At 40.8% G+C, this 18,186-nt stretch overlaps 1 protein-coding gene across 3 annotated transcripts in view; it reads right to left on the bottom strand.

The window, feature by feature from the left end:
* Positions 1 to 8,720: 8,720 nt before the first annotated feature.
* The window catches only part of Nab1 (NGFI-A binding protein 1), a 33,775-nt gene continuing 24,309 nt past the window's right edge, over positions 8,721 to 18,186 (bottom strand). Inside the window, exons 4-7 of one of the 3 annotated variants that reach the window (XM_027396853.2) lie at positions 17,965 to 18,054; positions 15,776 to 15,935; positions 13,151 to 13,267; positions 8,721 to 10,635 (exon numbers count right to left, since the gene is read on the bottom strand). In XM_027396853.2, the coding sequence (XP_027252654.1) occupies positions 10,547 to 10,635; positions 13,151 to 13,267; positions 15,776 to 15,935; positions 17,965 to 18,054 (456 nt within the window). In that variant the 3' untranslated portion in view covers positions 8,721 to 10,546. The remainder of the gene's footprint in view (positions 10,636 to 13,150; positions 13,268 to 15,775; positions 15,936 to 17,964; positions 18,055 to 18,186) is intronic. The other 2 variants (XM_027396854.2, XM_027396855.2) reach the window with 2 other exon arrangements.

The following is an 18,186-nucleotide window of genomic DNA, read 5'->3' as shown; positions in this document are numbered from 1 at the left end:
GCCAAGCATTCATAATTAATAAGTTTCTGTGTCATGATTTGGGGACTGGTGATCCAAGAAAGCCTGCTACAGTGGGGTCAATATGCCAGGTGTCACATACTAACTTTCCTTCTCCCAGCAGTGATCAAGTATCAACAGTTCTCCAGCGATAGCATTTGCCCTCCCTCTCCAGGCTGGGATTTTGTCTGGCTTGAGCTTGAGCTGATCTGCACTTGCTGTCACAGCCTCTCTGGGTTCACATGGACAGCTCCCTCACTGTGTTTAGAAAACACTGTTTTGAAGTAATTCACCACCTCTGGCACTTGCAATCTTTCCTCTGTGACACAAGGGTCCCATTCAGAGCTGGGCACTCTGAGCACTCTTGTTTTCTGTATACTGTGGGACTCTGTGTTGGCTCCTACTTTGAGAAGCATCTTCGCTGATGAGGGCTGAGTGATGTAGACCCATGGCTATAGCAAGAAGCCAGGGGTTATTTTATTGCTATGCCCATTTACCAGAATAATATAGTATAATAATAGTAGTGGGCCCTCTCTTATGGTCCATGACCTTTCAAACAGTGGGCAGAAAACAACTACTGCCTGGGGGAATCTCTCAGCCTTTCACCTGGCAGCCCTGAGATCTTAGCTTGAGGTCCTTTCTGGACTGGGCAGATGGTCTCAGCATTCTATGACCCTTCAAAAGTTTCCTTAGGTTCTCTAGTCTGGGTGGCAGAGACCTCGTGATAACATTTACCAAATTAGATTTCTGGTGCATTCCCTGCTATGAAAATAAATTGATGTGTTGTAAGAGACTAGCAGAGAATGAAGAGGATTTTATTTGTTTTAGTTGGTTTATGGTGTGTGTATATGACGTGTGTGTGTGTGTGTGTGTGTGTGTGTGTGTGTGTGTGTGTGTGTGTGTGTGAAAGCCAGTGGAGTCCTGATGATAGGTATGTTTTCAGAGGGAGTTTTGCCCTCCACCTTGCTTTAAGGCAGGGTCTCTCTTAGAGCTTGGCCATGGGATGTTGATCCCTAAGTTCCCAAGAGATTCGCCCGTCTCAGTCTCCCATCCTCCTTAGTAGTGCTGGGATTGCAGATGTGTGCTACTGCATACAGCCTTTCATAGAGGTTCCAGAGTCTGTGTGGGTATCAGGTTTGTGTAGCTAGAGCTCTTATCCATTGGGGCATCTCCCTACCTTGAAGTGAATTTTAAAAGCCATTTTTGTTAAGTTAAAAATACTTCTTTAATTCAGAATTACTTATCAAAGTTAATTACCTTGAGCGTTGGCTCATGAATAATAAATTGTAGGTTTGTATAATCTTAGAGGGTTACAGGTCTTGTTTTCCCAGGCTCTCTTCTTCCCTGACTTGTGGTTGGACACACTTCATCTAGGTCGGTCATGTGCACACCTGTGGTTGGACACACATGCCATCAGGGATGGTCATGTGCACACTTGTTCTTGGATAGACTCAGTCTAGACTGGTCATGTGCACACTTGCTCTTTAGTAGCAGAAGCTACAGGTAGAGTCGGCAAGTTTACTTTCATGGAATTAAATTCATCTTTTGGCTGCATTTAAATTCACCATGTAGTAGAGGTCGGCCTTGAACTCTGATCCCCGTCTCCACCTTCCAAGTGCTGGGATTGTAAACATTGTACCCACCGGTCTACCCAGCCTTGGCTTGGTTTTGAAACCATGACAACTGTAGATAAGCAATAGTAGCAATAGTAGAAGTTTCAAATAAAAGAAACAAGGTTCTTAGGAACATCCAGATGTCTACACGGGTAGCCTGGGACTTGGGTCAAGAATCATTAGTGTTTTGCAGTTTAAAAGTCATTCTACTGAAGGAATAAAAAGCAAAAAAAAAAAAAAAAAGGCAAAACATGTTTTCTTTTGCATGAATTTGCTCAACTATAAAGTTTAGGGGTTACCCAATCTGTCATTCTGTGGGTTTCCTTCTACCCTTTGAGATACAGATTGTGATAGGGACTGAAATGAGGGTTCTAGGTGCCCTGAATTCTGGCATGCATAGAGTATTCGTATATGCCAGGTAGTTAGAAGTGACTTTCTAGCCTGTGAATGGAGTCAGGATGAGGTATATAACGGCTAGTTTTATGTTTTATTTTATGTGTGTTTTACCTGTATGTGTAAATGTGTGTTACATGCATGCCCGATGCCTCTGGAAGTTGGAAAAGGGCTGCCAGGTCCTCTGTATGGGATTGGAGTTACAGATGTTTGTGAGCCACTATATGGGTGCTGGGAAGTGAACCTGAGTCCTCTGCAAAGGCAGATGAAACATCCCTCCAGATCCAATGGTTAGTTTTAAAATAATATCAACTTACACAGCTTAGAATCACCTAGGAAGAGCCCGAGTTGAGTAATTGTCTATCATGTTGGTAGATGGGCATGCTTATGGTGCGATTGCCAATTGATACGTGAACATCCAGCCCATAGCATCATTCCCTGGTGCTTTGTCACACCAGCAGATCTGAAGCCAGGCAGGATATTTATCAGAGAATCAATAACTCTCAGATATGAAAAGATACCTCATATCAAGCCCATTACTAGTGTTTACAGAATTTACTTTTTATCAAAGTTTTATATTTTACTTGAGTATATTACATTAAGCAATTCCAATATTTATTCTTCCCAATTATTCTGCTTGGTACCACTCTCCAAATTTTTATATAGACCTCCTTAAGTCAGTTCATCCTACTTGACTCTTATTACTGATGGCCTTCATTCTGTGGCTTCTTCCTGCATGGCTCCCAGAATGCTCCGCTCCTTAGTTGTCCTCTCACCTCTGGCTGCTTAGTTCTTTGATGTCTCTCGTCATTCTACCCCCACATGAGCTAGTATTTCCAAATTTTATCCATAGCCACCTTCTTCATTGCTCGTATTCTCATTAGATGCCCTGGCTTCAAATGCTTTTATAAAACACGATGGCTCACAACAAGGATAAGAATTGATCTGAACTCCAGGCTTTTGTTTCTAAACAATCCTAACTAGCTCAAAGATGACTAGTGATTCAGTGTGTTCCAAATAGAGCTTGGCTCCACTGCTCTGGAAGATGGCCAAGATGACCTCCAGTGTTTCCCATTTTCCAAGATCACTTCTATGAATCAAGTCAAAGAACAGGCCTGTGCACTGGGTATAGTTTGTAATTCTTCCTTATTCCCAGCATTTTTCACGGCACTTTCTGTATTCAATAATAAACATTTTTGGTCCTAGAATCATTCCTTTTCTTGTTCTTATTGGGTGTTCCTGAAAAGCTTAGACAATGATTTCTTGTACTCAAGGAGCCTTTGAGGTTTTTATTTTTGTTGTTTTCCAAGACAGTGTCTCACTGTCTAGCTCTAGCTGTCCTGAAACTGTGTAGACCAGGCTAGCCTTGATCTCATAGAGATCCATCTGCCTCTGCCTCCCAAGCACTGGGATTAAAGGTGTGGGCCACTATACCTGGCATGCATTTGAATTTTAAAAAAAATAGATTATTTTTTTCATCTTAAAGACCCTCAGTGAGTGTAACCAATAAGAAATGATATTTCTATTTGGGCTTGAAGTTATTTTAAGTTATCTGCACTGCTTCTTCTCAGCTACTGCACATGAAGGACACAGGTGCCCTCATACTGGCCAGCAGGTAGGAGGAGGGGCTGGAGGAGCAACCTACACGGTTAAGCAGTCTGTGTTTCCCTCATTACAGAAACTAACCAGGACAGGAGCAACACACACGGCATGAAAATTAATTCCTTCTCTCCGTATCAATGAGTTCTGGAATTTCTTGGTAGTTTTTCCCTCTCATAACATGAGAATGACAGAACCAGATTGTAAACTGGATTGTAACTGTATGATAATGTTAACCTTGCAAGCTTTAAGTAAACACACTTGTAAAAATTTCTCACTGGAGGCAGGAAAGGAGAACAGAGTTCAGGACAGTAAAATTAACTCTTTCCCATTGTAATTTACAGATGCAAATGACGTTAAAATGAACCAAAAGACTGAAACAGAGCTAACTCACTGCCTCTTTTGAACCTGGCTTCCCTCAGATTCCATATAGAACACACACAAAACATACCTCAACCACTAATCACAGGGTTCCCTGAGGTAGGGGTGTGTGTGTGTGTGTGAGGTAGGGGTGTGTGTGTGTGTGTGTGTGTGTGTGTGTGTGTGTGTGTGTGTGTGTGTGTGTGTGTGTGTGTGTGTGTGTGTGTGTTGATGTGTGTGGAGACCAGAAGGCAACATCCTGTGTTGTTTCTCCCACAGAGTACTTTTTTTTTGAGACAGGGTCTCTCACAGACCACCAAGTGGGCCACCATGCACCTGAACCATGCCTGGATTTTTACATAGGTTCTGGGGTCAAACTCAGATCAACTCCTTAACTCTAGCTTAGATCTTACACTGTCTTTGTCTTTTCCTTTCCAATCTCCTACCCCCAATGCTGGGAATTGGATCTAGGGCCTCACTCATGCTAAGTGAACACTCCTATTTCCAGTCTACTCCATTACTTCTTGATGCCTTCAGGGTAGCTCTTCCCACATACACTGACAATGCCAGAATAATCCCAGGCAAATTATTGAGGACCAAACTCTCCTTCATAAATTTCCCTCTGGCAAGCCTGTTTCCTAAGTTGAGGAGCCATGGTTTATTTCTATCCAATGGTCACAAGCTAGACATTTAAGTCAATTCCTACAAGATGGAGGTGTCCCTGAAGGCAGGGACAGTTTAAGATCTTGTGTCTTTACTTCCTGACCCTGTGTGTGCATAGACATCTTTAGGCAAATGTCTTAACAGATGTTTGCTGAATGAATTATCATCTGTGTATCTTTTACTGCTTACTCGGTACATTCAGTTTGAGCTAAGGTTGGACAACTCCAACAGCACCCTCAGACCTCATACCACAACCAGAGGCCCAGTCAAACCCTGTGGAGCTTCTTGGAATACTCAGGCATCCAGTTTGTATTATTTAGGGAGTATGTCCAATCTTTTTGCACCGTTTCACTGCCTTTCTTAAAATGCTTCTGATTGTTTCTCAAACAAATCCTTGTATAGTTTTTAGGGGTTGGATTCAGCGGCATTGACCTTGCTGTTTCATCTCTAATCTTAGATTCTCCACCTCATCCTAGGAGTATGTGCCTATGCCTGTTTCACACCCCACCTTGGTGGTTCCGTTCCAAAGCAGTTGGTGCATTTTGCTTCTGGCTTCCAACCTTGGCATTCGATGTGTTGGTTTCCTTCAGGGAGTCTCTGGGGAAATCTTGGCACTTAGTTACCTTGTTCATACTCTTATCAACATGATCATCCCATACATGTCTGGTGTTTCTTCATATGTGAATATTTATGCTGTAGAACGTGCTTACTGGGCAGTGTTCATGTTCCTGGGTTTAAGGGATATCTGTTTATAGTGTGATGGACTAGCACAGGTGTGTAGCAACTATCACCACATCTTAAGGGTGTGCCCTCTCATCTGCATAGTTAGGGTGACAAAATTTACCTACAGAGATTGCAGATTAAATGTAAAGCTCTTTGCCCTGTGCCAGGAAACTGTGGCTTTGTGACATCCCAGTGTTGCAATTAGGACTAGTTCAAGAAGATTAACATGTTCTAGTTCATCTGGCTCATTAGGCAGAACTAGTCTTGTCTTTTAATATGGGACCAAAAAAACAAAAACCATGACTTTTTTCCTTGTAAACTGTCATACACAAGTCTAGTCTCAGTGAAGGAAACCCTTTTCCCATTTAAAACATTGCAGTATAAGGATGTTCTTTGAAAAACTAGGTGATCTCCATTTACTTTACCTTTATGTTAATTCTATATGGAATCTGCCATCGACTACCCCAAGAACTGGAGTTCAGTACTTAGCGTCCCTATGATAGCCTGCTGTCATCATATATGCTACTTATGTTTTATCATTCAAATCAAAGAACTTGAGTTAGCTGATGAACCTGTATACATACATACAGACAGACAGACAGACACACGAGATAAACCAGTACAGAGAATACACAGGTGTGTTTGGCAACAGAAGACTGGCTGTAAGGGCAAGCATGGCCTTATCAGCATCAGCTGTTGGTGGAAAATCACACCGTATGAGACAGGACCTGAGAGGAGAAGGTACGGATGTTGGAGAGAAATAAAACTAAGATGGTGAGACGCAGCAGACTTATGTGTAAGGACATCTTCACAAAGAAAGCCCTTTGTCTGGGGAGGACAAAGGTAGGCCCAGTGCTAGACCACAGATAACAGGTGACGACAGTAGTCAGCCTCAGAAAATCACCAGCTGCCTTTGCTGAGCCGGTTCCTGGCAGGACTCCACCTACACGTAGCATCTTCCTACGTACTAAAGCCTAAGTGACCTGCAAGGTAGTGCCTAAGACAGTTACAAGGGCATGGCCTAGGATGATGTGTGGGCGCTGAACATGGCCCTTTAGACATAAATTTATGAGGTGAAAACTCTTAATACAAAATGACTCATAAGGTTTCAGAATGTGTAAATATGAAGCACATATTTATAATGCCATGGGCTCCCACCCACAGCAAGCCCTGTGGGCTGAGCAGAAAACTGTTTGGACTACCAGCAAACTTCTAAATTTGACACTCTAAAGTTGATGGAGAAGAAAGACTCTTGGGTCCTTTTTAGCCTTGTGGCATTTCCATCTTGAACTGATGTTACATACTTGCCTGCAGTTTGAAGTATCAGGCCCTGACAGCGGCATCAGGCCCTGATGGCAACATCAAGCCCTGGTGGCAGCATCCACTAAGAACACTTCTGTGGGGTTCTGAAGAAGCAAGTTGATTCTTCAGAGCTCACATGAGCAACTTAAATAGGTGGCAATTATAAAGATTAGAAAACAGGCTAAGAGGATAGCTTGGTGACAGTGTTGACCTTCGATGCAAGAGGCTCTGGGTTCAACTCTAGGACCACAAAAAAATGGGTACAGTTCTAGGGCCTAAAGTTATATTTATGTCTTTCTCAATTTCTATCAATGTAAAACTGTTTTGTGCAGCTATGTTGGTGAAACATAGCAAAGGCACCCTGGTGAAAGTTTAGCAAAGGCAAGGAAACTGCCTAAAAATGGTGAGTGACAGTTGCACACACAATCAGGGGCACTTTCCCACCAAGGTGTCTTGATTTGTTGGTGGTAATCAGCATGCCCTATACACAAAAATTAAATGAGCAGGGCTGTTGAGGTGGCTCATGGGAAGGGTGCCATACAAGCCAAGCCACCTGGGTTCAATCCAGTGCCAAGAGGAAAGTCAACTCCACCAAGTGACACTCACATATGTACACACAATAAGCACATTTTCAAAAAAAATTAGATGATCATTTTTATACACTTGAATATATATAATTTTTATTTACTAATTAATGCTTTTCCTTTTGAGACAGTCTTCCTGTGTATGCCAAACTCAAACTCAAACTCACAGTGATCCCCCCTCAACCTGCAAGGACTGACTGAAGACTGGCATTACACTGGCCCAATCAAATATTTTAAAACTAGAAAAGGAAAAATAATAGTAGCCAGCATTTCACATGAATGCCGAGAGAAACCCTAAGATTAGCGTTTTGTGAATTATTTCAGATGTTTCTTTTTTGAAGGTCATACTGAATTACTACTAGTATTAAACACTTTCTTTGGTTGAAGACGAACTGGCAGAAACTGAGCCCTTAATGTCTTTATGGTGAGACTTGGACATAGGTGGAGCTATCAAAAGCACAATCATGGAAATTGTGACCAGAGAATCAGACTTCTAGGGGACCAGAATTCAAAAGGACACTATTGCAATGCCTAAGGATTATGTGCCCTAATAGATGTGAACATATCAAGGAAGGAAGGAATTCCAACAAACCAAATTTATAATAAACCAGTTCTTACTTGTCATTCTTTCAAAAACCATGGTAAAAATTTGCTAAACGGACAGAAGAACATCTGTAAACAAAATGTAAAACTTTAAAAATTAAGAACTTAAACCTCTGATGTATATTTTCTGCGTAAGAAACAGTGATTGCTTTTCTTCATCTTAGTAAGTCAGTAGAACCAGAGCCATGGAAGTTTTGAAGATCAACCATCACACATTCAGAAATAAAAAATGCTACCACCAGTGCTAGCTTTTGATCACTTAGGTGTCACAAGTTTGTTTTTAGGGTCACTATGGAAATCAAGGTTTCTGGGATTAATATGTGTTTTCAATAGGACACTTTGTTAACTTGAGGCCCACTGGAGAACCTCACTTGTGAGGATGCCCACAGTTAACAGCAAGTAAACAGGGTTGAATTCCCTGAAACAGTGCTTGCACACTTCTGGACCAAAAGTAGGTTTTAATGAAATATTTGCTACCATATTTCCTCATATCCTACAAGAGACAGATACAGCCTCCTGCTCACTGTGGTGACAACCTGTTTGGCTTTCTTTTGAAGATTCAGAGCAGCAACAAACTCACAAACAAAATGGTGCTGTGCCAATAGTACTTAGATATTTGGAGTGTGTAATGTGTGGACCACACACTAGCAAAGGCCTCCCAAGGTGACCACAACCTATCTGGTCCACAGAGTGAATTCAAGGTCAGCTCAGGCAAGTTAATAATCCTGTCCCAGAATAAAAATGTAAAAGGAGTGCTGGGGCTATCCCCTGGTCCATGGCAAGGCCTCTGTGTTGAGCCCTCATGTCACCCTGTCCCCTTACATGCTGTAAGGGAGGCAGAGTGGACAAGTGTCACAGCTATGGAATGCTCTAAGCACCGATCCATGAGGCACAGGAATTCTTTATTGCCACAGGAAGCAAGTGCACTCAACTCATCTTATCAACAGTTTTAAGAATCACAAGAATGTAGAATCCACACAATAAAGAATAACACAGACTTGGGGAGAAATGGTCCTTGGATTATATTGGCTGTAATACTGAGGTAACCAATTGACCTTGTTCAGTGAAAATATCTTAAAATGAAAAAAAAAAAACACTAGTTATAACATCCAATTTATATACACCATTCAAATAAAAATATATATTATTTGCTTTAATGTATAGCAAGTTTAATACATTAGTGTTTACAAAATAAAAACTGTATTCTACTGACATTTTTTTTTTGTGCTTCTTCTTTATCTCTAAGCTTGAAAGTCAGAATAGTATGCTACTTAAGGAAACTTACTTCTAGATTTAAAGATGCAGGTTCTGGGTCCGGGAGTGACAGACAAACACAAGGGGCAAGATTACTGCATCTTTTAAAACTTGCATGTTAAAACCTACAAACTTGAACTGTAAGACACAATTTTTTAAAAAAGGACCACAAAATTTTCTCAAAATAGATTACAGAATACAGGAAACAGTTCATGAAAGTAGGGGGACATTAACCAGTGCTGTGGCTAATCAAAAAACTGAATGTTCTATGCAAATGGTATCACACTAGCTCTATACACAGCGGACTGTGAAACCACAGTAGTCAACATCAAGAGCAGCAGAGGTCAAGGTCCATGACACACTTCTTCCAGTGGGCAAACGCCATGGTCCGGTAGAAACATTCAGGAAGGGAAAAAAACCTTTTCAGTGGTAGAGAAGTTTACTGGTGTTTCTACTGTAACACTCTTCTACAGGTCAGAAGGAAAAGTGACCACATGACAGTGATTAGAGACTGTGGTGAGGACATCTCATCTAACATTTGGTCAACAGATTTCCACAGAACAGATTAGGAACTAATATTTATTACAGCCATGATTTAAAGCAGGACTAAAAACAAAACACACACGCCATGTCAGTTCTCCTGTGTCACCACCTTTATCACATTTAGGGTTAATTTACTATGCCTTAATTTACTTAACACACTCCGAAATCCCAATGTTTAAGTCAAGGCTTTTACACATTAGCACGTTTATTTCAAGTCTTCTGTCTTACATCTTGAGCAGCTGTCCTAAATGTAGCCTACCTCATATTGGAAATATTACTCTAATTTTTAATTCATGCATGGATTAAACCAATGAAAGTGGCATTATTTAGTGATGGCTACACATTTCCTATTAACCAAAATCAATTTTAATCAAGTATTAAGTACACAGTCTTTTGGTGTAAACTGAGTATTTGCCTTCCATCTCTCTACAGTCACTGTCACCTTGCCAATAACTACATTGCTTAAGCTTTCTTTTTATGACTCAAAAGTCCTAAATGTTGATGAGTAACATTTACCGTAAATACACTTAAAGTAGACAACAAAATTTCAAGTAAAAAGAATGGTATCCACATCTATTAGACCAAAAGGTCTTAACAGCTAGATTTGCTTCTATAAATTACACAGACACATTGTACATTCTTAAATAGTGAATGCCTATAATATTGAGCCTTTCCATACAAACAACTTACACAGGAAGGTAATGGTCAGTGTTTGTTACATTGCAACACTCTTGATTTCTTCTTCTGTGGATGTTGCTTTGTCCTGGTTTCCACAGACTACTGTGAGTTCTTATGCTTTGGCTATGGTCTGTTTGAGCAGAATGAGGCAACACTGGTTATTAAGGCTTATTCTATGATGGAGCATTATCCTTGAATCTGGCGCCATTTTCAGAGACAGTGGGAGAATCTAGGCTATCTTGAGTCTTCAGGCTCTGTTTTAATAACTTTCTTTTCCAATGTAAAAGCTGAGTGAGGGTAGTCTTTTAAAATCCCGAGGGTCTCTGCATAAGACAAAACCAGAAAGAGTTTGGTATTTGAAATCAGTTACTAAGTTACTAAGTTACTAAGCCCCCAACTTCACAGCAAATAGTATTAACTATTCATAATTGTGAAACTCCATATGTGACTTTATTTACAGACTTGTGGTTAAAAGCATGGGTTTTGGATGAACATGGTAGTGATGTATTCCCAGGACTTAGGAGGCTGAGACAGGAAGACTGGTTCAAGTTCCAGGTCAGCCTGGGGTACATGGAGAGTACCTAGCTATCCAGGACCACACAGCAAGACCCCGTCTCATGAAAAACAAACAAAAACAAAAACAAAAACAAATCATGGCTACATTTCAACCCCAACTACATCAATTGGTTGCAATAAATTAATGTGAGTGAGTTACCAGCCGAACCTTCATGTCCTTACCTTTAAATGAGGAAAGTATCTACAGAGTAGGATGAGGGGTAAACATGAAATGTACATGAATAAACAGACCTTTTTAAAAATGCTGGTGTACTGTGGTAAGTACTGAAAATCAAACAGGTCGTTCACATACAAATGTTAATAGCTAAAATACTTACTATAAAATTGTGACTGAAATACACCTTCAATTTTAAACATGAAACTATGTCTAAAAGTTCCATGACATTCTAAACCGGTTTAAGTGGGAAAAAAAGAATGAAAACTTTACTTTCACAAGTAAAGGTTCCATGGTGTTTTATTAATAATTATTTCAACAACATGGACTACTAAATGTAAAATGTAATCCTTACATAATATACTAATACTTGGAGATATGTACACAGATATTTATTATATACATGCAAATATGTGGGCAAATGTACACACATACATCACACACACACATACACACACATACACACACATACACACACATACACACACATACACACACATACACACACACACACACACACACACACACACACACACACACACACACACTACCTTGAAAGGGGTGCAGAAAGGGAATCAACATGTCTAATGTCTATCTATCTGAACATAGGTAGATAGCTCACTGTATGTAGGCAACCTCTCTATACAGAAAGGGATTCAAATTGTACTCAGGAGTAAGAAAAGCAGCCACAATACTTTCATTTTAGCAGCTGTTCAGCTCACACTCTCTTGTTTATGACTTAAAATGACCCCGTGGGTTATCTACTTTACAGATGAACCCATGAGAAGCAAGGAGAACAAACTCCAGGTCACCTGGTCTTACTGCATGGAATCTGTACCATCTCTACTCATTTTTTAAAGAAAATATTCTTCAATGGATTAACACTGGTACATATCAACCACACATGAATCAGACTCCAAGGGGTTTTTGTTCTCTGAGTGTGTGGGGGTGGAAGTGGGCTTTTTTTTTTTTTTTTCTTTTTGAACATAAAGTTGGGTAAGTAGTGAGGCAGGGAGGATCTGGGAGAAATTGTGGGAGGGGAAAGTATGATCAAAATATATTGTATCAGATTCTCAAAAAATAAAAAAGTTTAAAAATTAAAATTGAATAAAAAAAAAAGAAGCAAAAGCTTTTCTTTAGATATTCCTTTGTTCTGTTCCAGGTAAAAATCCCAGTTTAACTAAATCTCTATGTAGCAGAGATACCAAGTGTGTCTCCACAGAAGACAAATATGGTCACTGTAACTTCAGTATTTCTTTTATGTAGGGTCTTTAAAGCAATATGAGTTTGTAGAAAGCATGTTAGTTTGTTAAGAACTTGAAAGAAGAGCTTGCTTTTTCATGTTGATGAAAATAGGAGACCAAATTGGTATCATTTTAAGATAGTTTCATTTGTCAACCTCTTTGACAGTCCATGTGAAACAGTGGACGAGAAAGGTCACAAGCACAGGGCATAATTTCACACATCAATTTTTTTAGCATCTGCTCCTGGAAACATGAACAGAAAGACACAGACTCTCTTGACAAACTTCCTAGGTAATCCTCAATCCACGGTCAGCTGCAAAGTCACGTTCCTCCCGACTTAAACAAATGCAGTGGTCTGGTCTCTGCTTCCCCATCTCTAAAATCAGTGACTACCGTCAAGTGATTCCTAAAGTTACTTTTATTCAAAGACTGAATGATACCAGACTCTCCTGAGTGGTGCTGGCATCAACTAACCGCTGTGAGATTCATTTCACTTGAGTTAATACCAGAAAACTTCACCCTAAAATGCATCTGCATGAAAAGTCAGGTTCGGGTGCACATGGCTTCCTCAGCACGAGAACAGACGCAGAGCACACCTGCGTCCTACCACAGTAGTTGTCAGAAAAGGAATGCCTGCCCAACTCATCAGAGCCATTTATTATATAGGCAAGCTGCCATCCATGCAATGGCTAGTCCAAGAGTCTTAACCTCCATTACTCTTCCTTGTCATTCTCAAAGAGGCTGGCTGATATTTTGGTAATCTATAATTTCCAAGGGGGAATGACAAATGACACTGTTCAGTGGGGACAGGAAGGGGAGAGCAGAGCTGAAGGAATGTTACCCAGGTTTTCTCTGCATTCTCACCTGATGAGTGGGACTTCGCCTCACTGGAGTAAAGTCTGCTTAGCTCCCCATCGGCCACAAAATGATGGGGCTGTCTGTTCTGTACGTTAGGCATTCGGAGATTCAAAGGTCTTTCTCCTAATGGAAGGGAGGAGGAAGGGAGGGAGGGAAGCAAAAAACAAAGTAACATTTAAAACATTCCCAGTATTTTTTGTTTGTTTTCTGTTTGATTTTGTAGAAAAATGTTCACAAATTGCCAGAACACACCTTCTGAGAACGGAAGGGTCAAGAAGCAGTGAAGCGTGTATAATAACTGAGAAAAGGCATTTAAGATAACAACTTACCAGTGAAGTCTCTAATGCTAGCACCTCAAGTAAACAAACCGCTGGGGTATGTACAGCTAAGATGAACCAAACAAGAGATGGACATTTCTAGATGCTTCCAGCACTGAATTAACACAGCCCTTCTGTACAACGTTTTTCTTAGCATTGTAACCAGCACTAAGTGTGCCCTTACCTAACCACACATTTGCGAGTAGAGGCAGAGATGGCTTCGGGCCAATTATTGTTTTGTTTTTAAGCATGATCCATGAAAAAAGAATTAGTACGGACACAGCAAAATGCTTTCTAAATGATGTTATATTATCCATCACAGCAGCCATCCTACAGTAAATTACACTAGGGTCGTAAGCTAAGCTCCATCAAATCTTTCATAATTGTGTTTGCTTAACTGTTAATTCTTAGTTACTAAGAAGGGTCAGAGAAGCTAAAGACCTCAACTGAAATGTTTTTGTCATGTTTTAGAAAGAAAATCTTTTTTACTCTTGTGTCATGATCTAGGACAATATTTCATTCCACTGCTAGAGAATGCTTGCTAACATGCTATTCTTATTTGGGTGGGGAAAAAATCTTTGGCAATACACACCATACAAGGGATTAAGATCCAGGACATATAAAGGAATGCAGAAGTTAGTCACCAAAACCTCTAACCTTCCAAGTAGCTGCACTAATGGAATAAAAAAAAGAAAAATACACATGATCCCCAAATGTTTGAAAATCTGCTCAACATTCTCAGCTATCATGTAAAAGCAAATTAAACTGCTTTGAGATTCTGCTTCACCCCCCCATAAGAATGGCTACCATTGAGAAAACAAATGCTAGCAAATGCCAGAGAGGATGCAGGGCAAGAAGATCCCTACTCAGTGCTGGTGAGAGTGTGCATTGGTGCTGCCAAATTACTGGGAACCAGCGTGGAGGGACCTTAAAAAGCTAAAGACAGAAACGCCATATAATCCAGCTATACCACTCCTGTGTACAAGCCTGCAGGATTCCAGAAAGCATCCCACCGAGATATGCACACACTTGCTTATTGCTGCACTGCTCACAACAGCTAAGACATCAATCAGGTCCAGATGTCCACCAGCAGATGAACGATACGGAACACGAGGCACAGATGCACAGGGGAGTTTTATTCAGCCGTAAAGAAAAGTGAAATGATAACACTTGCAGGAAAGCAGATGGAATGGGAATCATCATATATTATGGTAAGCGAAATAAGCCAAATTCAGAAAGACAAACACCGCATTTCCTTTTGTATGTTGAACCTATATGTGTGTGTTGAAAGCAGAAAGGGACAATAAGCTGGGAAGAAGGGACTTTAGGGGAGGAGGAGAAGGGCTGTTGGAGGGAGGAAGGTACTGGGGGAGGAGGACACATAAGAACAAAGTCTGCATCAAATGCCAAAATGTTACTTTGTATGAAATTAAAGCATTTTTAAAAAGATGGATTCACACTTGAAAGAGGAGTCACCAACGGTGCTAGTCACCTGCTAGAAAGTGAATAGTACATAAAATAAGACAATATGAAAACACCGTTTCCCTTTAAGGCCTTAGTGTTTAGTGACATTTGAAAGTGCAGGTTTCGTGGCATGTCTCTCTACTTGGAGCTAAGCTATATATGAGCAAGAATGGGTTTTGAATTGCCATGCCTTCTGGGGTTAGAGGCACGCTAGCATATAGAAAACACTTCAAAAAAAAAAAAAGCCTCTGAATAAGTGGATAACAATGACTTGCGATTTTCTTCATGCTGAAGACATGACAAAAGTAAAAGAGTTTTCCCAGTAAAAATACTCATGACTCACTCAGCTTTCTAACATGGACTTGTGTTCCGTGTGTCTTAGAAATAGCCACCACATCCTCTTAGGAAACAAATGTTACAAGTTTTGGACAAATTGGTTTTGAAATTTAAAGAAAGATGTTTTGATTGTTTTGAAAAGGTAGGGGTATACCTCAATGCAAGGTCCTGGGTTCGATACCTGCCAAAACAAGGAAACAGATTCAATCTAAGAAGTGTCTTTGATGGACTCTGTTTTCTTGGAAAAGGCCTATATGCTCACATCTCCGTCTTGACCAAGCCTCTACAAGACATATGTGCAAACTACAGTGAGGGAATAATAAAAATTAGGATTTCAGAAATGAAAATATACAGGATGGATACTTTCCTTTGAAAGGAACTAGTTAAAAATGGATTTTCACAGTGGTAAAATAACCCCTTCAAAATACTGATTTGAATTTAATCTGTCCTCCTCATTTCTCTTTGAAAGGTACATGGTGCTGGCTCTAGAGGCTAGGTCACTGCAGAGGCATACCTTGTCCATCTGAACCATCAGAAGGCAGGCCGTCTGGGCTGTGCTCGCCGGAGCTCTGCCTGTAGAGCCCTGCTGTCAGTCTCCTCTCCTGCTGCAGCCTCTCATAGCTGGCCTGGGCACACAGGAGCTCCATCTGCTTCGCCATCCCCTTTTCGGCCTGCTAGAAAGTAAAGCAAAAATAAAACCAATAACTACAGCAGTCTAGATTTCTTAATAGCTTAAAGATGTTAATCTGAGACTCCAGCAAATGTATTTAGTATTTATTAAAATGAGCTCACACTTCCTATGGCATGCTTGCCTCCATAAATATAAATAAATGCCTGTGTCATGTGAGATACTGAGTTTGTTCAGAAGGTTTATTTTCAGTCCCATAAAGAGAATCCCATGTAAGCTTAAAACAGCATAACCTTCACTTTGTTTTAAGGTCCTGGGTCTTTTAAAGGATTTTCCTTCTTTCTTAGGAAGGAAGGAAGGAAGGAAGGAAGGAAGGAAGGAAGGAAGGAAGGAAGAAAGAAAGATCCCAAGAGCACCAGCAACATCTGCTGTCAACTACTTGGAACACAGGGTGAAATCTTATTTTAGGATTTGGCGCTGCCCAGACTTTGCTATGATGACAGCCTGCTTGGAGGAGAAAAGGTGTAAAACGGCTGTCTAGAAGAACAAGACAAACACACCTCCCACCAAAATTAAACAATGCAAATTATGCAGAGATGCATCCGTGCCAGCAAGGATCTCTGCCTCCGCCCCAGAGAAAAGCAGCATTTCCCCACCAAGCATAAACGGACATGTTTAAAATACAAGGCTGGTGTGTGACATCCAAAGTCATCTCTGTGTGCATTTCAGAAGCTCCTTTTATACTCGATGTTCTAAATTACTTGTGTGTGATATTCAAAGCAGTGTATCTATGACATTTGCCAAGGAAGTAATAGTCAAAATGCAGATATGATTCATTACCATGTTACATAAAAGTACTATAAGAATTCTGCTATATAAAATTGGTTACAAAAGTTATGATTCATAATTTTAAAAATCAATAGATGGAACAGATAATGAATTAAATAACTAGGAAGGATGCCCATACTACTTTTCTAAATGTGCACAAATCAAAGCAAAGGTAACAATAACTTGATTTCACTTGAAATTTCAACCAATTAACCAATGACATTTCGGCCAGCCATTCCGAGAGGGAAGCAGCCTTACTCTCCTTCTCCCCAGTAACCAGGTTTGGCAATACAAAACATGAATACAAACAGGTCTGTCCTGCATTCACACATGGACTTTGGAAATGTCCATTTCTGAGCACATACATTGTTTACTAAAATTTTGGGGTAGTACTGGCTGCACGAGCCTGAGAAGCCACATTCAAACCCCTGCACCCACACAAAGAGCTGGGCATGGAGATGCACTGTGATCCCAGCACTGGGGAGGCAGAAAGAGGTGGATCCCTGGGACTTAGCAGCAGTATAAACATGATCAAGCCCAACAAGATCTCCTGTCTCCAAAAACCAAGGTGGATGGCTCCCGAGCAATGACACACACCGTTTTCCTCCGGCCTCTACAGACGAGTGCACACACCCCTGCACACCCACACAATCACGCACCCCTCACATCCAGAAATGTAAACAGCAATGAATAAAGCTATCCAAGCCACACACTAACTTAACAATTCTTCAGGAAGGCTTTAAGTGAGATAAGAGTTACAATGCTGACAATATGTTACTGAGATCTTGTGCTATTTTACCTAAGAACTGTGTTGTACACAGCCCTAGTGAGAATGGCTGCTTTTTCCCCAATACTAAAAGAATGTCTCATTTTCTACAGGTAAGTAATGTATTACCAGATTTGCTCATGAATCAAATGAAACCATGTTGTTATTGTCACCTTACAAATACGGCTGTGGGGCAGACATTTTAACAATAACCAGCAACAGCCGGGCGGTGGTGGCGCACGCCTTTAATCCCAGCAGTTGGGAGGCAGAGGCAGGTGGATCTCTGTGAGTTCAAGACCATCCTGGTCTACAAGAGCTAGTTCCAGGACAGCCTCCAAAGTCACAGAGAAACCCTGTCTCAAAAAAAAAAAAAAAAAAAAAAAAAAACTTGAACCTCAAAACCCTCAATCTGCAACTGGCTGAAGCAGCCCCCTATCTTCCAGCCTACAGCTATCTCTTCGAGGTGCCCCCTGCAGGTTACCTGTGAACTGAGAGCTGCGAGCTCCTCGCTCTTGGCTCTGGCCTGCTGGAAGAGTGTTTGCACAGGTTCCTGGAAGTCTGGAAATCCGTCCTGTGGGCAGAACACAGGGCCTGGATGTTTAGACTTTGTTATCACATAAAGCAAAAACACTTCATCTTCAGTAGCAAATGATTTGCTCAGGTTGTAGAGCGTGTCAGTCTTAAGCTACCTCACTTTTTTTCT

Source organism: Cricetulus griseus, chromosome 2 (genome assembly GCF_003668045.3).
Source record: "Cricetulus griseus strain 17A/GY chromosome 2, alternate assembly CriGri-PICRH-1.0, whole genome shotgun sequence".
Taxonomy (NCBI): Eukaryota; Metazoa; Chordata; class Mammalia; order Rodentia; family Cricetidae; genus Cricetulus; species Cricetulus griseus.
This window is presented reverse-complemented; position numbering and strand designations above follow the sequence as displayed.